The sequence below is a fragment of the Carlito syrichta genome, unplaced genomic scaffold (assembly GCF_000164805.1).
Source record: "Carlito syrichta isolate Samal-C Ts95f unplaced genomic scaffold, Tarsius_syrichta-2.0.1 Scaffold152208, whole genome shotgun sequence".
NCBI classification, from domain to species: Eukaryota; Metazoa; Chordata; class Mammalia; order Primates; family Tarsiidae; genus Carlito; species Carlito syrichta.
Genome location: NW_007096304.1, coordinates 2707 through 23704, shown reverse-complemented (window position 1 = coordinate 23704; position 20998 = coordinate 2707). Strand labels below are relative to the sequence as shown.

Below are 20998 nucleotides of genomic sequence, written 5' to 3'. Positions count from 1 at the left end.
GACTAGAAAAGTTCGGTATTTGCATATTAAGTTGGCAATTCATTTAAATTGCCATGTGATGGATCCATAAATCGCTGTTTATGAAACATTTTAGGTCCACAGTGTCTTTATTAGTTTATCCTTTGAGACTTTATTAGTTTATCCTGGTCATCTCCTTTGACACCCGAGTCACCTCAGTGCCCAGGTAGGTAAGATACAGTCCTCATTGGATAGAATCCTACTTTTTGACTGGTTCTGTTGGAGTAGGCAGGTGATGAGAATTTGCCTTGCTTCCTGCTGCTCTTTAATGCTCATGAACTTGGTGCAGACAGAGGCATGTCCCGGAAGCCGGAAGATCTGTTCGTGCGGCGTCAAACAGCACGGATGAGACTATCCAAGTTTGCTGCGTATAACACGTACCACCACTGTGAGCAGTGCCACCAGTACATGGGCTTCCACCCCCGCTACCAGGTAGGTCACAAGGCTTTGCAGGTCACACTTGCAGGCAGTTACTGCCAGACGTCTTGCCTCGGCCGCTGTCATCTGTTCCCTGTCCACCCATGTTTTCATTCCAGAGTGAGAGATGGAGGGTTCTGGAAACCCTTACTTGTGCTTGCATTCTCCATTTCCTTCCATAGTCTGTGACATTACTGCTGACACTAGTGAACAGCGATTCTCCTGGGGTTGTGGTTCATCAGTGGCCAAGTCAACTGACTGCGGAGGTTGTCGTCTTTAGGTCCCAGCAATTTCAGAAGTTAGTTCAGTTCAGCTACTGCTGGCTGAGTGCTTGTTGTGTACCCAGACACTAGTGACCCAGAGCTGAATAAACTCTGTTTTCATTCTCAGGATTTGGTTTAGGAGGGAGGTGTGCACATAAGCAAAGCTTAAAAACAATGTGAGGCAGGCAAAAGAATTATATGGTTGAGGCACAGAAATGATATGAATAAAGGAAGGAGTCTGCATTTATTGAGCACCTACTACATGTCAGGCAATGTGCCTAGGCAATTTTTACATAGCAGTCCTTTCCAACCTTTTTATGTGATAGAAAATATTTGTCCTGCATACATAGAAATAGATAAGTATACTGGCCCAGGGCTCTGCCGTCTCAGGCTCTGGCTGGTCGCCTAAAGCCATGCCTTGTTTACTTCACACTAAAACCTCATTATCTCCATTTTATAAATGAAAGCCCTGTCTGGGTGGGGGAGCCGAGGAAAGCATTTGGGAGAATCAGTAAGAATTGGTTGAGGGGCCAAGGCAGCGAAAGGAGGGAACATCATGTGCAGAAGAGAGGAGGTGGGCTCTCTGAGGGATGGGAAGTGACCTGTGCTAGGGGATATTGGAGCCTAGAGTGCTACTTCCCGAGTAGGTAAACTGGCCAGGAAGATGGGAGGGTGGGCAGAGACCAGACCACAAAAGGCTCAGTCACAGTGGGAAGGGATGAGAATTCCCAATGCATGCAAATTTGCACTGTTGACTTGCCTCTTAACCATGTGGAGGTGTTCGGAGGGCCTGTGAGGCTGGTTATTTATAAACAGATGATAGATAGTATTTTACATTCATTGTTTCATTTCAGACTCAAGTGAGGGGAGGAGGGAGAGAGCTGAAGCCAGGGGGAGCCAGTCAGACACCTGGCCGGAGAGCAGAGGCATGAGGATAGCTGATGTCCTGGGCAGCTTCCAGAAAGGCCCGAGGCAAGAGTGCTGACCTCTCTTTTCATGCCTTTTGCAGAGACTTTGATTCTTCCAAGTCGGCCTGGCCCTGAACTTGGCTGCCAAGGAAGTAGCACCTGTCTTCCTTTAGCCTTAAAACTCTTTTAAGTATGCAATTTTACTGTAGATGAAATGACAAGGCACATAGGAGCAATTTTGTAAAGGATCAGAGTACTGTAATCAGTAATCCCATTTGTTTCAGATAAACTCTTCTAGCATTTTTTTTTTCTCTTGGAGACAAAGTTTTTCTTTCAAGGCAGGAAAAAAAAGTGCAAACATTTTCTTGTTTTTGAAATTCAGGGAACGGAAAGAGAGTCAAGGGTATTTGTGAGTCCTCAGTCATCTCAATAAATGGCAGCAGTGAGTGGGGGCATCATGTCCTTGGGCTGTATTAATAGGCAACTAGAATACTGAGGAAGGAGAGTGTGCCTATATGCTGGCCATCTGGGCCGCATCCGGTCTGTTCTCAGGGGTTGCTTGGATCTGTGGGCCTCAGTCGAAGAGAAGCACGCCTGGGCTGCTGATGGGGTTTAAAACCAGCCAGTGAGGTGCCCCAAGGGCGCATGACCTCCTGGCTGTTCTCTCGTGCCTCCAGGCATTGGCCCATTCTGTTGTTTTCTTTCACCTCCTGAGCATCCCCTGAACTTTTAAAATGAAATTCCTGTTTCATCCTTCTTTGTTCTCTCCTTCGTCTCTGCTCTGAAAGGACTCTGTGACTCTAGTAGAGCCACGGTAGGAGTGTTAAGTCAGTGGGTACTGGCCTCTCTACTCCCCATACAGTCCCCAGAATGCATAGCACATGCTAGGAGGGGCCGTCTTCTGGGAGGACCATGGGTCAGGGAGCACTCCCGAGAGGAGGCTCAAGCCAAGGGCAAAGCCAGGCTGGAGGCCACACCCGTGAGTAGCATGTGCACAGAACCGGGGTGTGGAGCATCTGGCAAGTGGAGACTGGAGGAAGTAACTAAGGGTACAGCTAGACTTGGGGACAGGGATAAGCCCAAGACCTCTGAATGTCAGTCTCCACATCTGTAAAATGGGGATGATGACAGTACCTACCTCCTAGGATTGTTAATTACAATGCAAAGGGGACAGAATGGTGTCTGATGCAGAGTGTTAGGAAAGTATACGGCATCTGTAGTTGCTACTTTATTAATATGTTGTTGCCCATCATGACAATGATAGAAAAATATATTTGTTCGAATTAAAAACGTTAGAATTAAAAACAAGATCAGTGGCATGAATGTTTTGGTTGGTATCCCAGAACGAGGCTCTGCATCAAATCTAGTGTTCAGAGGGCTTGGTGCCTGCATGTCATGGCTGGGTGAGGCACCATCAAGATCGGGGACAGGAGCAGGCTCTTAACGCACGTGTGTGGCCTCAGCATGCTCGCCCCATTGCCAGACCTGGGTGTCTCACTCTGCACTGGGGTCGCCCTGTGGGTTTCTCATGCTGTGGGGCAGAGGTGGCTGTGACCTGCATGTCATCATGGCAGGATGGGCCTGGGCTCTTGTGGGAAGTAAGTCAGACTCTGCTGACAAGCTCTGTCCTTTCCCCTCACACCTCAGCTCTATGAGTCCACCCTGCACGCCTTTGCCTTCTCTTACTCCATGCTAGGAGAGGAAATCCAGCTCCACTTCATCATCCCCAAGTCCAAGGAGCATCACTTTGTCTTCAGCCAACCTGGAGGCCAGCTAGAGAGCATGCGGCTGCCCCTCGTCACAGACAAGGTACTGGCTCGGAGTCCCAGTGGGGTAAATCCAAGTGGCTTGAAGGGTTGGCTGGATGCAGGGACCTAGAGACAGTAGCTACTTGATGGGTCAAGAGCACATGGAGTGGAATAGAGAAACCATGTGGTTTCTTGGAGGAGGCTGGGTAGCACATGGGCTTTAGGGTCACCCAGATTCAAGTTTGAGCCTTACTATACCATTTACTAGTTGTGTTCTTTGAACTTGTCACTTAATATCTCTGAGCCTCAGTTTCCTTATCTGTAAAGTTAGGTAATAATAACTTGCAAAGGCTTGTGGTGCAAATTATTTGGAATAACCAATGTAAGGTATAAGCACCATGCCTGGAAGGTAAGAGGTGCTGCATAGATGTCCGTCCCCTCCCTTTTGTATTTTCTTGAATGTTCTCTGCCATGAAACATTTTGAATGGGCTTAGGTAAATGGAACAGTACAATGAGTCCCTCAGGACTTGTTACCCAACTTCAGTTATTAACTCATGGCCCACCTTATTTGGTCTGTCCTCTCCTCTTCTCCCTTCCTGTGTCATTTGGAAATAAGTTCCAGATATCATATTGATTTCCTCTATAAAAGTTTTTAAAAGATACATTTGCCTTATCTTTTGAAAATATTGTTCTTGATACTCCATTGTCTCCATGGCCACCAGTCTTCTTACAAAGACGCTCCTTGTAGGGCTCTTGGCTTAACAGTTATCTGCAAGACAATCTCAGGGTCAGCTGGCCGCTCTTTAAGCAGCTCCAGTCAACACAGGCAATGTGTTGAGGTTACTTTTCCTTCCCCAGAGTGCCAGATGCCTGTGGAGTTGAACCTGGCCTTCTAGACCTGGCAGTCTGTCACTAAGCAATAAGAACATTGTAAAACACCAAAGAGGCCTTCGTTATATGACATCTCCTTTCCTGTGGGCTGGAGTTGAGGGTGTTGCAGTGACACTCCACAGATGTAACATAAAAGCTGGGATTTCTCCATCATTCCCCTCACCTTCCTGGCAGAACTGACCCTATACAGCTTTGTGACAGGTGCCTTGAGGAATTAATCCAGAGGGGACAGAAACCTTAGCTCGGCCAGATAAAATTATTTTAAGGAAGGAGTTGAAGAAAACATAGTTAATTATGTAAAAGATATTATGACCTGAGTGTATAGCTAGGGTATAGGGGAAAGAGATTGTGGGATGCTGTATGTTCATAATGTATGAAGGGTTAAAGAAATATAGGAACAAAATGTATGCTGAGCACAGTCTTCTTAGATTCTAATATGAGGGGATAATAAATCTGGTCAATTGCTATATGCCAGTTAGTTTCTGTTGCCTGGCAAACCATTCCTAGATGAGCATCAACTTCTGATTCTGTTGGCCAGCAGTTGGGCTTAGTTCAGCTGGGCATGGTTGTGCTCACTCATGTGCTAGCAGTTAGCGGTCAGGTCATCTGGGACTGGCTTGTCTAGAGTGGTCTCAGGCGGATGTTCATCTCTGTCTGCTCCATGTGGTCTCTCATCCCCCAGCAGGCTTGTTCCAGCAAGCCCGAGCTTGTTCATGTGAAAGTTCTGAGAGATAGGAATGTTTGAGTCCTCTCAAAGATAGGCCCAGACCTGGCACAAGCTCATTTTTCCTGCATTTTATTGATAAGAACAAGTTACAAGGCCAACTCAGATTCAAAGAGCATGAAGATAGTCTCCATTTTTTGATAGAAGATGCTGCAAAATCACATTTCAAGGGAGGAGAATAATTGTGACCTCGTTTACCAACACTCTACCTCATTATACTTTACAGAGTCACGAATACATAAAAAGTCCGACATTCACTCCAACCACTGGCCGACACGAACACGGGCTCTTTAATCTGTACCATGCGATGGATGGCGCCAGCCATTTGCATGTGCTGGTTGTCAAGGAGTATGAGATGGCGATTTATAAGAAATACTGGCCCAACCACATCATGCTGGTGCTCCCTAGTATCTTTAACAGCGCTGGGGTTGGTAGGTGTTTTTTAATATACTTAGTAAAATTTCTGTGAATGAAGACTTGAGAGAATATTCTAGAGATGAAAGTTAAATATGTGACATCAAGCCTTTTGATTTTGGATTTGTAAAGCTATGTTGATTTGTTTGACTTTTTAATGAATATCCTTTCTCCCTCAATGTTTGGTTGCTGATTTAATTCATATTTTCAGTGGTTAGAAAGAAAACAAATATGTGTTCAACTTGGAGAGGAGTGTTTTCTTCTCTATAGTTTTCTCTCCTGAGTCGACGGCTCGTGGTGCAAGTTGGGAAGGTCAGAGCAGACTTGTCTGAGGGGCTTTGACCAGCAGGTCTGACTTCCAAACCCATCTTGCTTTTAATTTTTTAAAAATTTGCTATGAAGTATAATACATACAGAATCACATACTTTATATTAAGTGCAGTACGAGGGTGGACCCCAGAAAAAATGGAATTGTGTATTTACTCTGGCCTGTGGCTATGGGTGCAGGAAGGCCTAAGTTGACTCATTTTTTTTTTTTCCATTACAGGTGCTGCCCATTTCCTCATCAAGGAGCTGTCCTACCATAACCTGGAGCTTGAGCGGAACCGGCAGGAAGAGCTTGGGATCAAGCCGCAGGACATCTGGCCTTTCATCGTGATTTCTGATGACTCCTGTGTGATGTGGAATGTGGTAGATGTTGACTGTGCCGGGGAGAGAAGCAGGTGAGGGGGCTGAAGGCACCCTACAGCAGTGACACATGCGTGCACCCCCTTTTGAATGGAGAAGTTCCTCCACCTCTCAAGTGCCACACCCTCATGTCAGAAGGTGTGGTATATGGTGGCTGAGCCCTGGGTGTGTTCTGTTCCAAACCCATCTTGCTTTTAATTTTTAAAAAATTTGCTATGAAGTATAATACATACAGAATCACATACTTTATATTAAGTGCAGTACGAGGGTGGACCCCAGAAAAAACGGAATTGTGTATTTACTCTTACATGTTAAACTTCAGTCACCTTCAAAGTACTCTTTGTTTGATGCAATATATCTATCAAGATGCTTTTTCCACTGCTCAAAACAGTTTTGGAGTTTATCAATTTTGATGCCTTTTGGTGCTTCTACTGTTTTTTTTTGTTTCACCTCTTCCACACTGGCAAAATGTTTCACTTTGAGAACTTTTCTCATCTGGGGAAACATACAAATAAAAAAAAGTCGCTCAGGATGAGATTAGGTGAAGAGGGAGGATAGAGCACAGGGGTCGTGCTGTTTTTGGCCAAAAACTGCTGAACACTCAGTATGGTGTCGGCAGGTGTGTTTTCATTGTGGAAGAACCAGTCACCTGTTTGCCACAACTTGGGACATTTCTTCTGCAAATCGTGACGCACAACAATGTTAACACTGATGTTTATGGGTTCCTAGAAGACTTACCTAGTGGGGGAAACCCATACTACAAGGAGCCCACCTCCAAAAGGTAATTCCAGGATTTTTTGGGTTCACCTCATATATATACAAAAAGAAAAGAATAATACATATCCAGAATTTTTCACTAACTGAGCACACCCATTTAACCAAATCCCATATCAAGAAAGGGACTGCTCTTAGCTTTTATTTTTATTTGCTGTCTGACTTTAGGCAAACTGCTAAATCTTTTGGGGCTCTAGTTCTTCATCTTTTAAAGGGTTATTAATAACTATGCTAGAGGTTTATTGTGAGACTTAACTAAATTATGGGTCTGTGCAATGGGAAGCCCAAACTTCACCTGTATGATGACCACTTATACACCTAACTCTGAATTGTATCCCTACATCTTTAAAAATAAACAAATCAATAATGGTCCACAAATGTGTTCAGCACAGAGAAGGAAGGGTAGCAGACGAGAAGTACCTAGCAGGGTGCCTGGCCCTGTGGGGTCGCACTGGGTCCCATCCATCCCAGCACGTACACTGCAATCAGTGAGTCAGTGCCCCGGCTGGCTTGATACAGAGGGCCTAGCTGCCGCCTGCTTGTCAGCCTAGGGATGTCACTCTCCTTCCTTTGAGCAGGGAGTTCTCCTGGTCGGAAAGGAATGTGTCTTTGAAGCACATCATGCAGCACATCGAGGCTTCTCCCAATATCACCCACTACGCCCTGATCGGCTTACGGAAGTGGTCCAGCAAGACCCAGAGCAGCGAGGTGCACGAACCCTTCTCCCGCTGCCATGTGCATGACTTCATCATCTTGAACGTGGACCTGACCCAGAACGTGCAGTATAACCAGAACCGGTGAGCTCCTGCCCCCAGGGCAGGGGAGGCGGTGGCCCAGGGAGATAGAGCCCTGAGGGAAGGACAGTCTCAGGCAGGCCCGAGGACCTTCCCCGAGGACCCCCCAGACCGGAGGGGAAGGTCCTGTCCATAAGCACTGTCCATAAGCACTGGCTTCCTGCTTCCTGTCCATAAGCACTGGCTTGGCCCTGCTTTCTATCCTCACAGTTTTTTTAGTGCTGTAGAATGTAATGTATTCGCCTAAGATAGTTCAACTCCGTTCATCAATTCTCACAATGCTTTGTTTACTGAGTTACATGGTGCTGTGTGTTTCTCTTCCCTTCTGGCTCCCTCTCCTAAACATCATCATCAGTTTTAGCACTGCAGAAAAGGATCATTTCTCCACAGGTTGCTGTCTGCATATCTAGCCACAGACGTGCCCACCTCTCAAGAATAATTCCATTGCTAAGTGTTCATAGCACCCTATGCCAGGCGGTGGGCATACAGCCCAAGATACCCACGCAGAAGTGTAGATTTTGGAGGCAACTGATGGCCCTGCTGGGAATCTGGGTGCCGCTGCTAGCTTTGCAACTTAGGCAGGTGACTTATCTTTGAGCCTCATTCTCCTCAGCTATAAAAAGTGACTGATATTTTACCCTGAGAAATGTGTTATTTCATTGTAACTGAGACATGAGGTGGTAGTGTTGGTACAATTTCTCACAGGGCGCTGGGCACTGGGCATATATGGTCATCACATAGCAGTCCTGGTGCAGTTTAAGCCTTAGGTATATACTGACTTTCCTGGTAGAAACGTCACTGGGTTTTTTGGGGGGGGGTTTTTTGGGTTTTTTCTGTGTGTTCTGCTCTGTATCTGCTTCCTCGCTCCCACCTGAGTAAGGTCTTGAGGCAGGATTGAAGCCCACTCCACCTCCGTGGCCCCCTAACTAGGAAGCCCACACTCTAGGTGTCCAGGGGGAGTGACTGGGATGTGAGCTGCGTCCTGTCAGACCTACCCCTCCTCTGGTCCTGCTCAGGTTCACGTGCGATGATGTTGACTTCAATCTGCGGGTGCACAGCGCCGGCCTCCTTCTCTGCCGGTTCAACCGCTTCAGCGTGATGAAGAAGCAGATCGCAGTGGGTGGGCACAGGTCCTTCCACATCACGTCCAAGGTGAGCATGGCCTCGCTGCTGGGCAGGCTGTCTGTGGTGTGGAAACTGAGGGTGGGAGCTGTCAGAGAGGCACAATTGTCTCTTTCCAGGGAGTAGGGTGGGGTCTGACCACCGGGCGGTGTTAGTAAAGGCTTTTTTCTTCCCCTTTTTAAATTTATTTGAAAGATGTGGGGTAGAATTCAGGGTTAGGTATACAAATGTTCCTTATGCAGGTACCCTTGTTGATGAGCTGTGCCTCTCCCTCCCCTGGCAGATTCCTCCACTGCCAATCCCACCCGCCCTCCCCTGGCAGTGTCCCACTACTGTCAATCCCTTTCTTATAGTATTATGATAATTGTTCATTGTCGGCTTTTGAGTGAGAACATATGGTACTCTGTTCTTTGTTTCTGTGACAGATCACTGAGTATGATCGACTCTAAATGCATCCAAGTTGCTGTAGAGTTCCTATGTTTATCCTTTATGGCTGCATAATATTCCATTGTGTATATGTACCACATTTAAAACATTCAGTCCAGCTTAGTAAAAGTTTTTAATCAGCACTGAGCCCTGGGAAGTGAAAGACTTTATCAGGTTTCTCTTCTGCTTTCCAATTTTTTAACCAGTATCCTGTAAGCTTCTGCTCTGTGCAAGACCACCACCAAGCCTTCCCGTGCGCTCTTGCCTGCCCCTGCTGGGTGAGGTCTAGGACCACGCTCTTCTCTGGGCCCCTGGGTTGGTGCCTGGCCAAATAATGGTTTGAATGGCTTAGTAGGTTAGTTTGATAGCCATGCTGTCTCTCCAAGGGCCAGCCTTGAAGTGGGGAGAGACACATCCGATTATGTGCATTCTAGCTGAGAGGGCCTGGGGAATTTAAGGTGTAAAAAAGCAGCAAGCCCTGAGAATTCTCTGTTTTCCAGGAAGCTAAGCAGGCTGGCATATCTCTGCCTGCGGGTCTCCCCCATCCCACGGGCCAGAGCCTTTTTCTCTGTCCTCTTCTGTCTTGAATCCTGCCCTGATGTCGTTGGCCAGTTCCAATACAGCTGCTTTTCCCAGCCTCTGTCCTTCCTGTCTCTGCTACTCTGAGCTGTGCTGGGCCTGAATTCAGACCCAGCTCTACCCACACCTGCCCTCAGAGGCAGGGCTTGAAACCATCTCTGAGAGTGAAAAGCCATGCTTATTTTTCTTGCAAAGCAGCAAGACCTTTAAAAAGGCCTGTACTTCCAGGAGAACTTGGGAATTGCTTAGTTAAGCACCCCCGCTGCCACTGAGATTTTTAAATTAAAATTGTGTTAGATTTGTAGTTGCACTGGGGCAAACTGCGATCTTTACCAATTAAGGCTTTCTGCCAAAGTGCTGGCTATGCCTTTAAAACAATTTTTCCTTTTATGTCCCTGAGTGTCACTTTAAAACTCTTAGATATTTTATCTTTATTCTTGTTTTGAACATCATCATACTTTTCTGTTAACTGCATATTGATTATATATAGGAAAGCTAGTAATGTCTTATCATCTTTCATGTGAATGAAATCACTTGTTTTCATTTATTTTTCATTAAATATTTACTGAGCACTCAACCCTTTTGCCCAGGAGTATATAGCCTAGCAGCTGAGGCAGATGTTAAACAAATACTCATTAACTACCATTGTGAGAAGCACCACAGAGGTGAAGTGTGTGTCACAGGGAGACTGATCTATGGGGACAGGAGGGAAGTCTGTGGAAATGTCCCCTAGGAGGTGACTTTAAAGCAGAGACCTGGAGGATGAGAGAGAATTCAGACAGGGCGCAAAAAGTGGGTGAAGGTGCAGAAAGGGGCAGGAATGAGGAGGATGGTGTGGAAGAAGTGAGGAGGGCCAAGGGAGAGTGGCCAAGAGCAACTGGAGAAATGGGCGGTCTTACTGGCCATGGGCAAAGTCTAGACTTTTCTCTAGGAGTCATCGACAGGTATCTGGCAGAGAGTCTGATTAGTTTTATATATGTGGATGTGAACAGTCTTTATGGCTTTAGCATGGAGGACATGTTGGTGATGGTGTGAAAAACTGGCTGTGGCTTGGATGGCTGGGTCATGGAGAATAAGAGTGCTGGGTTGGGCTTGAGTAAGGGTCTGCAGGGGTTGGGAGAGCTGGCCCCTCCCAGAGGCTTGCTCTGGATGTGAGGAAGATTTGGAGAAAATTCCCAAGGTCTATGGATTCCCTTGTTTTCTAAAGACCAGTTTCCTGCATGGAATGATCCATGTCTGTAATTCTTGCTGATCTCATTAATGAGTATTCACACATCCCACTTTGATAAACCTAATTTTTCCCAGCAGAGAATTTTATTCTGGAAGTATGTGTTCTCAATTTTCATGAATCCCCTGAGCCATACAACCTTCCACGCCTGGGCCACCCCAATCCCCTGGGTCCCCTGCAGCGTAGAAGACATGGAAAGTTACTCTCCCCTCTGGGTGCTTCAGAATGGCCTAACACCCCTCCTTTCCCTGCAGGTGTCTGATAACTCCGTGGCGGTTGTGCCGGCCCAGTACATCTGTGCCCCTGATAGTAAGCACACTTTCCTCGCGGCCCCTGCCCAGCTCCTGCTGGAGAAGTTCCTGCAGCATCACAGCCATCGCTTCTTCCCACTCTCCCTGAAGAACCACAGCCACCCTGTGCTGTCCGTAGACTGTTACCTTAACCTGGGATCTCAGGTGACTTTCAGAGGGGGCGCTGTCAAATTCTTAAGTCTGAGAAATCCTAGAACAGATTGACTAGAATCTAAGATTCTGAATCCTGACTCAGCAACTACTTTGTCTCAGGTGTTTACCCACTTTACAGCTGATGACATTAAGGCCAAGACAACTGAAGTGGTTTGTGCAAATAGAAGTTAGGAATCAAAACCAATTTGACACCAAAATGTTTCTGATTCACAAATGCATTCATGAATAGATAAATCTGGATAAATCTCCCAGAACTGATTATTATTTTTGTTGAGCTGGTGTCTCACTCTGTCCCCCAGGCAGGACTGGCAGTTGCACCATCATGGCTCGCCTCAATCTCGACCTCCTGGACTCAGACAATCCTTTCATCTCAGCCACCTGAGTAACTGGGACTACAGGCACGTGCCACCATGCCCAGCTAATTTATGGACTATTTTGTAGAGATGAGGTCTTGCTGTGTTGCCCAGGCTGGTCTCGAACTCCTGGGCTCAAGCATTCTTCCAAATGAGGTCTCCCAAAAGTGCCTGGATTACATACCTGGCTGGAATTCATTTTTAGGCTACAAACTTGGGAATAACATGAAAATATCGTCTCTGTCTCCTACCCCCCACCAAACTCTCGAGGTTGACCAAGCCGTTAGTATTTGTTAAATGCAAACCCTTAGTATAATAACATTGTTGAATATTTTGTGGAAAAGTATTTTTTTCTTGCATTCCTTCTTTTTCAGATTTCTGTTTGCTATGTGAGCTCCAGGCCCCACTCTTTAAACATCAGCTGCTCTGATTTGATGTTCAGTGGACTCCTGCTGTACCTCTGTGACTCTTTTGTGGGAGCCAGCTTTTTGAAAAAGTTTCATTTCCTGAAAGGTAACTTCCACACTCTTATCCTGGATCTTGTCTTAAATGACTACCGTCGCCAGGCATCTCTGGGAAAGTGACATCTAGTCCTAGTCCTTATTTGCCAATGAGTAAACTGAGGCTCAGAGAGGGAAAGCAAGTTTCTTGACCACCCAGGAAAGTACAAGAGAGCTGGGATTGTATCCCCGGGGGACTGGGGGGAGGGCTCTCTTTCCTTTATATCTGTTTGCTCGGGTCGAGATAAGACACATGGCCCTGTCTTTTAATGAATCATAGATGTATTCAATGTTTGTGCTCCTTTTCAATCTAAATCCTTCACCTCAGCACCCCAGCCCCCTTAGAAGCTCTCCCTCCTGGCAGAAGAGTCTCCCTCCTCGTCTTGGGAGGCACTGCACGTTCCTCTGCTTTTACTCCAGTCTTTCTCCTTTCCATACAGAAGAGGTTGAGATTGACAGGCACTTGCTCTGTGTGACTTAAAAACATGATTTTCAACCTATACTTATGCTCTGCTCAGCTTCCTAACCGACCTTCATTTTTTCATGGTACTTTATGCTGACTTCCTCTCTAGCATGAGCAGGTATTTAATGAGCACCAATAGTGTGTAAGGACGTGGGAAATATTGAGAGGTTTCTACCACAGCCTCTGCCTCAGGAAATGGTTCATTTAAAGGGAGGATTGGGCCAGGCTTGGTGGTTCAGCCTGAAATCCCAGCACTTTGGGAGGCCGAGGTGAGTGGATTGCCTGAGCCCGTGGGTTCGAGATTGGCCTGGGCAACTTGGTGAGACCTTGTCTCTACAATAAATCAAAAATTAGCCAGGCTTGGTAGTGCGCACCTGTAGTTCTGGCTACTTGGAAGGCTGAGGCAAAAAGATCGCAGGAGCCCAGCAGGTTGATGCCAGGGTGGCCATGAGCATGCCACTGCACTCCAGCCTGGGTGATGGAGTGAGAGTCCAACCCCCCTCCCCCAAAAAAAGGAAGATTGGACATGGGGAAGGAGAGAGAGCATGAAGGAGACCTGTATACTAGGAGTTGAGAGGAGGGAGAACTCCATGACTGGGCACACGGGGACAGTGGGGGCAACCCAAGGCCTGGATGGATGGCAGGCTGTGGATAGGTAAATGGGGAGAAAGGCAGCTGTGAGGTGGGTAGGGCCAGGGATGTAAGCCAAGGGCTAGAGCTGAGGATGTTTGCCATCAGACCAGCCTCTCGCCTCCCAGCTTGAGCCTGGTTCAGCTCCTTCTCAGCTTTCCTTCTGCCTCTATGCTGTCTCCTCTACCCTACCTGCCAGTTCCCAGCCACACTGTCTGTCTAGCTAAGGTTAGACATTATCCCAACAGAATAGAAACTGATTCGAACATCCAGCACTGCCCTGCCATGCTTCGCCCTATTTTGTTTCCGTGAGTAGAACCCAGGCGGCAGCTTTCATTTGGATAAGCACACCGTTTTCCTTCCCGTGCTTCCATCACTGTCTGTGTAGGTGCAACCTTGTGCGTCATCTGTCAGGACCGGAGCTCACTGCGCCAGACGGTCGTCCGCCTGGAGCTCGAGGATGAGTGGCAGTTTCGGCTGCGTGATGAGTTCCAGACTGCCAATGCCAGGGAAGACCGGCCGCTCTTTTTTCTGACTGGACGACACATCTGAGGAAGACAGCAGCAGGTTTTCTGGAAGAGCGGAGTGCTCAGAACCCTCATGCTGTTGAGACTAAAGAAATTCCTAGAAGTGTGGAGTGTTTGACTAGACAGACCCCAAGGACTGTCCACTCTGCAGTCTCTCATGATGCACGTGGGGCACTGAAGCCCAGAAGCTGTGGTCCTGAGAGCGAAGAGGGAGGACATGACCCCACAGAGGGAGGAAAAGACCCCGAGACTCCCATGTTCTGGGCCAGACCATTGCCCTGGGCTATTTTGAATCAATTTCGTGAAGAACAAAGTTTTACTTCCTCTTGTGTCATTCACGTGCTTCCATGGACAAACTTGGTTTTTCTCTTAGTTCTGAAGAACTTCAGATTATTTTGTAGCAGTTGCCTGTATTTCAGGCAGTGGATGGATTTCAGCTAAGTAGGTTTCCCTGTAATGTCCTACAAAGTAATATTCCAAAGGAACATTTTAACTGTAAAGGCTAGAGACAAAAAACAAACAAAAAAAGAAGTAGGTCATTTGAATAAGAATTATTTAATTGCCTACAAGTTTGCTCCTTTAGAAGCTAGCCCAAAGGCATCAAATTTTTTTTTTTTTTTGAGTTGGAGTCTCACTCTGTCACCCAGACTGGAGTGCAGTGGCCGCTCCCGGCCACCGCAGCCTTGCCTGCTGGGCTCCGGCGATCCTTCCGCATCAGCATTCTGAGTAGCCGGAATGACAGGCGCACGCTACCATGCCCGGCTGATTTTTTTTTTTTTTTGATTTATTGTAGAGATGAGGTCTCGCTGCCCAGGCGGGTCTCGAACCCGCGGGCTCAGGCAATCCACTCACCTCAGCCTCCCAAAGGCGCGGGATTACAGGCTGAGCCACCGAGCCCGGCTCTAAAGATACGATATGAAATATTTTTGTTTTGTTTTGTTTTGTTTGAGTTGGAGTCTCACTCTGTCGCCCAGACTGGAGTGCAGTGGCCGCTCCCGGCCGCCGCAGTCTCGACCTGCTGGGCTCCAGCGATCCTTCCGCCTCAGCCTTCCAAGTAGCCGGAACTACAGGCGTGTGCCACCACGCTCAGCTGATTTTTTTGATTTATTGTAGAGATGAGGTCTCGCTGCCCAGGCGGGTCTCGAACCCGCGGGCTCAGTCAATCCACTCACCTCAACCTCCCAAAGGCGCGGGATTACAGGCTGAGCCACCAAACCCGGCTCCATCAAATTTAATAAAGCAAAACAAATTGTTTTACTCCAGAGCAAATATCCTATTAAAATAGTTTAGGGTAAATGCCCTACCTCTTAGAAAGACCAAAAATGAAAAGAAGCTTTCTTTAAAAGAATTTTTTTGAAGGGAGGAAATGAGGCTTACAGAGGTTGACCTAAAATTCACCTTACAAAGGAAAGAGGACCAAATTGCTTACTTGAAATAAACAAACAATAAAAGCAATCAAAGTGATATATAAAATAGTTTTTAAGAACTAGACCTATGGCTGTAATTTATTGAAGCTTTGTTTTCAGTTCCTTAAGTAGCTTGTTTTCTCTTATTGTTTGGTTCCTTGGGGGAAGAATCACACCTGATTAGAGAGGAAGTGGGAACACAAGAGAAAGCAGAGAGGTGTGTTCCACAGTTCTCAGCCCTTCACAGCCTGACAACGGTTTTTAGACCAGCAGTTTAGAGGGCTACCTGTACGCCAGATTTCGGACCAGGCATTTTGACTGTGATCATCTTGTTTAATCCTTTCCTTGTGTGCCTGGGATGATTCTTCCCATTTGAAAGGTCACACAGCTGGAAACAACTAGAAGCACAACTCAAACTCCTGGTGTCTGGACTCCATAGTCTGGGTCTTCCCCTCACGCCCAATACTACATTACTTTTGAAGTGTGGTATTTGAAGGGAAGGATTAAAGATAGTAAAATGTAATTTTCAGAATGCATTCTTCTCTTAGACATTTATAAGCACTCTAATGAATAACAATCCAAGAAGAAAGAATTTTAAAAGGTGATGCCAAAGAGTTGTCAATCTTTTTTCCCTTAAGAAAGTAAGTCCATGAGTATTAAAGATTTAGATCAATGTTTAAAGTGATCACTTTGTATATGTCATTATTCCTATTCTGGAATAAAAAATGACCTTCTTTAGTTATATTTGTCTTTTGTATATAGCAGCTTTTGTGTCATTCTCTTCATCTTATTAGTTAATTTAAACTTGAAAAGAAAATCTCAAGCTAATATTCTTGTCTGTTCCAGTCTTATAAATAAAACTTATAATGCCTTGATTGGTTTTTTGATGAGTATTAATTGCATTGTTTTAAAAAGGGAGTAGTGTGGCCAGTGATCTCTAGGGGCTACCTGCTTAAGATCTCATGGTATGAAAAAAATGGACCGTTTTGGAAAGGAAATAAGAGTAAAGCCATAAAAGTGGCATATATTAGCATGCTGGGGAATTCCGGAAGGAGGAAAGACAGACTTGGATATGCAGAAAAACAAATATGGGGGACCCCAGCTCCAAGTGTGCAGAGAAGCTGCCACAAAGGAAGGGTGGTTTGGGAGTACCCTGAGCTTCACAGGGACTGCAGAAGGCAGAGGGACCCGGGACATTTGTTCAGGTGACCAATGGGGGAAGTGGTTTGGAGGTTGGTCAATTCCTTACAGCTGTTTCTGCCACGCTCCTTATACGCTACCGACCTGGACTAAGCAACTGAACATGGCCAAAGCTAAGCGGAGTGTGGAACCCCAAGCAGGAGGAAGGCATGGGGGAGTCAGATCTTTGTGAAGGCAAGCCATTGGCACTCCTCTCTCCATCATCACTTGAGGCCGTTGACAGTAAACAGAATCAGCAAGCAAACAGGAACTCCCTAGTACAGAAATAAACACACAACTAGACTCAGAAAAAAAAAATGTAGGCAATGTGATATAGTAAAAGAAAGGTGGTAAACCAGCCTCCACAAAGAGCCCGTAAAGCAAACAGAATTCAGAAAGAAGTGGACATCACAGTACATCCAGAAACACACAGAAATGCAATGATAGGTTTTGGAAATGAAAACTACAAACCTCAGTAGTCAGGGGATGTTGCTAGGCAAGTTCAAGAGAATAGAGTGGGAGGTGAAGCCAGGGAGGGCTGCTAGAGGCTGCAGAAAAGGATGTTCATGATCTGTGATGATTTTTTACTATGTGAGGTTCTGCAATTTCAGGGCATCTTTGTTATTGTGGCATAGCCTAACCTATCTTGACTAATAAGCAGTGTGAATTGTGCCTTCTAGAATTGTGCAACTTGTTGGCCCTGAGTGATATGCTGACAGAATAGAAATACCTTCACATTTGAATATTATTCCTATTATAAATTTTGGGGGCAAAAATCAGAGTCCCTCATGAGTTCTAAGTTCAAAGGCATTAAAATACTAAAGAATCATAATGTAAAGCAAAATTGGGTTAAGTATTAAAAAATATTAAAAAATTGTCTTCCTTTCCTCCCTTCTTCCCTCCCACCCTCCCTTCCTCCTTCTTTCCTTCCTTCCTTCTTTCTTTTTTTCCTTCCTTTTCTTCCCTCCCTTCCTTCTTTCAAGTTGGGGTCTTGCTCTGTCACCCACTGCAGTGGCACAATCACAGCTTACTGCAACCTTGACCTCCTGGGCTCAGGTAACCCTTCCACCTCAGTCTCACTTCCTAAATAGCTGGAACTACAGATGTGCTACCATGCCTGGCTATTTTTTTTTTTTAAGGTTATTTTTTTTTATTTTTTTTTTTTTTCGTGGAGATGAGGTCTTGCTATATTGTCCAGGCAGGTCTTGTCCTGGGCTCAAGTGGAATTATGTGTATTCTTAAGGTAAAGTCCTGATTCATCTTTCTTGACCTGTTATTCAACTCATATTCAGCCAGGAATGTTCTAGATGACAGGTAGAGTCAGCGTTTCCTCTGCAGCTGCAGCCCAGGCACCTTCTCACCAGAATGGATTTTTCTAGGTTCTCTGAAATGGATTTTTCTAGGTTATCTATGTGTTAATGCATTGATAATTCTTTGATGTTCCTTGGTTGTTTTTAGATCTAATGAGTTCAAGAAACCCATATGATTATTACAGCACTGGGCTTTCACTCATAACATTTAGAAAACGAGGTAATTGCTATTCCCTAAAGCATTTTTCCAGGCAAAATTATGTTCCTAAAATATACCATTCAATGTTGCTAAAAAGCCATAGAGGACCCTTAGTGAGAGCTGAGTGAAGTGAATGGAAAAATATTTTTGGTTGTAGCCATTCTAGGAAGCCAGTCTGTGCCTGTGGTCTGAAATGCATGTTGTCTGCACTTGAATTCAACTGGGCAACTGCCCATCAAGGTTAAGGATGGTGTTCTGTTTCCCCTACCTAGGGAAAAATGCCGTCCTTGCTTGCTGTCTACTATTTCAAACAATGATCCTTGGAGACATCACTGCCTTCTTGAGAGGTTGAAAACCTGTATGGCATATGGCCTCATCACAGCAATAACTTTCATGGGCCCACACTCTCAGTTGACCAGTTGTCCTCAGCCACTTTCACATGTGTGCAGGTGTTTGCAGTTCTAGCCATGGGGCAGAACCTCAGACTCTTGCTGTGGAATTGCTTGGGGCTGTGGAACCTGCCTCCTGGGGAAGCTTCCCCCACTCTCAAGTTTGATTCTGATGGAGAATCTATCTCCTCCCAAATCTTGGTGAAGTCCAGAGCCTCTCATGTTCCTCACCATGCTTTCTTCTCTCATTCTGGAATGCTCGTGGCCTTCAGTAGCTTTCTTTCTGCTATATATTTTGCTACTTAGTAAGATGTGTCTCTCCTGTCTCCTTTCCTCCTGCCCTTTCCCCTGATCTTTTCCAAAAGGTGTTGCTGTTTCTAGCCTGCTTCTTAAATTGATCTCTCTCTTTTTCTAATCCCTGTAGGGCTAGGACATGAATACATAATGCTGGATGAGAGTCCGTTGAAGAGTCCTTTTATTTTCTGCCCTGGTATTTGTTTTTCTAGTGTACATCTCTAGATTTGGTCTTGGTGAACTTCCCACAGTGAGGGAGATGAAATCAATGAGTTGGGGACCTGCCAATTCTACCTACTATGCAAATAAAATAAGTTAATTCTAATTTAACATCATTACTATTATTAATTTTAGATACAGTGTCTTTCTCTGTTGCCCAGGCTGGAGTGCACTGGTGTGATCATTGCTCACTGCAGCCTCGAACTCCTGGGCTCAAGCTATCCTCCCACTCAGCCCTCAGTCTCCTGAGTAGCTAGGACTACAGGCATAGGCCACCATGCCCAGCTATTTTTTAAAATTAATTTTTTTATAGAGATGAGGGTCTTGCTATGTTGCCTGGGGTGTCCTTGAAATCCTGGCATCAGGCAATCCTTCTGCCTTGGTCTCCCAAAGTGCTGGGATTATAGGCATGAGCCACTGCACCCAGCCAATTTAACTTATTTTAACACAACACATATATAGATATATCACTTACTACTTATATAATACTTTTAAATCCCTGTTCTAAGGGTTTCACAAACATTAACTTACCTCCCTGCATAGGATAAGCCATCCAAGAAGTATTTTGTCAGACCAACATCTAACCCAGGCCTGGACTTGATCTACCTATGCTCTGTCTGACTTCTCTCTAAGAGATCTCATCTTGGCTGGGCCTTCCCTTAGAATCCATAATCTATAAATTTCTCAGAAATGCTTCCTTAGGACATTGACAATTTCTGTATTTCTGCCTACAAAGAACTTGAAACTCAGCTAATAGCATCTGGAGTATTTACATTGCTACCTCTGGTCTTCTCCCCTCAAATATGTCCAGATTTTCTATAACCACTTGGAATAGCTATCCCACTTTTAATGGATCTCTCCCCAATTATTCTTACTATAGAATGTTTCTGTGTCTCCAGTATGTCCTGGATAATTGGTTCCTTTGCAGACACATGCCAGACTGCTCTCGTGAGATGTACGGTATTTGGTTGCCCTCATCGTGTCTGATCTCACACAACAAAGACACCACCTCCTTTTCTCATACCTTCTTTGAAGACAGTTGGATCTGGACCTATCACCAGTTCCCTGTTGTATGTCTATACTGGTCTTCAGCATCTCCATTTCATTTCAAGTCCATTCAGTCTGTCCCTTAAGTTCCCAGCATTTCTGCTAAGAAAATATCTCCCTCTCTCTAGTCTGTCTTCCCTTCTTTTGTTCTTACTCTTCTCTCTTCCTGGTGGTGACACAGAAGCACACTTTCTGAACCATTCTAGTTTCTGCTGGATTTTCTAGAACAGAGTGTTCCAAGCTCAAAAGTGAAAAAATAAGAAAGTAGCACTGTATATACTGATATAGAGATGTTGATCAGAGAAAGAAACACGAAGTTTGATTTACATTAAAAAAATACATAGGCGGACTTATGGCAAGATGGTGACGGGGCAACCTGGTCTGTGAAACCCTCTGCAAAGGAGAACTGCAGTGGGTCTCTGGCTCTCGCCCCGGGGGCTGCAGACCCCAAAATCGCAGCCTGCTCTTCATACAGAGCGTGGCCATTTTCACAGCTGAGATATCGCAGCGGACTGGACAGCCACCACAGTGCAGATGCCGCTGCCGCCTTTGATGCCACAGCCGCCGCAGCCACCGCCAGGAACACATCAGACCACCCGGGCTGGAGGCAATCCACGACTTCTGTCCTTGAAGCCCCTTCAGGAAGATCTGCTGGGATCGCTGCCACCTCTCCCGCAACCGAGATGTCCTGCCCACCGTGAGTCCCCTGCCTGTGCCCTGAGGCAGGCATCCAGCTCCAGTCTCTGTTGGTTCCTGTCCAGCCCCGCCCCCTCTGGGGCGAGCAGCTGAGATAGCACCACCTGCTGGCGCTTCAAGGTAACAACACCAAAACAGGAGAAACAAGCTTGAAAAAGACATAGGCCAGGGTGGTGAACGGAGGGTGATCTGAACTGTCCTTCACAGCAGACCAGGGGCAAACTAATTTACCTGACCCTAACTGCAAACTAATTTACCTGCTTGAAAAGAAAGCTAGAAATCAGAACGAAAAGTCTCAGAGTGTGCTTCATTGATTCTGTTAGTTTAA

At 45.8% G+C, this 20998-nt stretch overlaps 1 protein-coding gene across 2 annotated transcripts in view; it reads left to right on the top strand.

Moving 5' to 3' along the window:
• GREB1 (growth regulation by estrogen in breast cancer 1) overlaps window positions 1–14140 on the top strand; it is a 99185-nt gene extending 85045 nt beyond the window's left edge. For both annotated transcript variants that reach the window (XM_008050575.2, XM_021708851.1), the window contains 9 exons: window positions 308–450; window positions 3254–3415; window positions 5197–5401; window positions 5932–6106; window positions 7424–7642; window positions 8656–8791; window positions 11249–11449; window positions 12186–12324; window positions 13793–14140. In XM_008050575.2, coding sequence (XP_008048766.1) covers window positions 308–450; window positions 3254–3415; window positions 5197–5401; window positions 5932–6106; window positions 7424–7642; window positions 8656–8791; window positions 11249–11449; window positions 12186–12324; window positions 13793–13956 — 1544 coding nt within the window. In that variant the 3' untranslated portion in view covers window positions 13957–14140. The remainder of the gene's footprint in view (window positions 1–307; window positions 451–3253; window positions 3416–5196; window positions 5402–5931; window positions 6107–7423; window positions 7643–8655; window positions 8792–11248; window positions 11450–12185; window positions 12325–13792) is intronic.
• Window positions 14141–20998: the final 6858 nt, after the last annotated feature.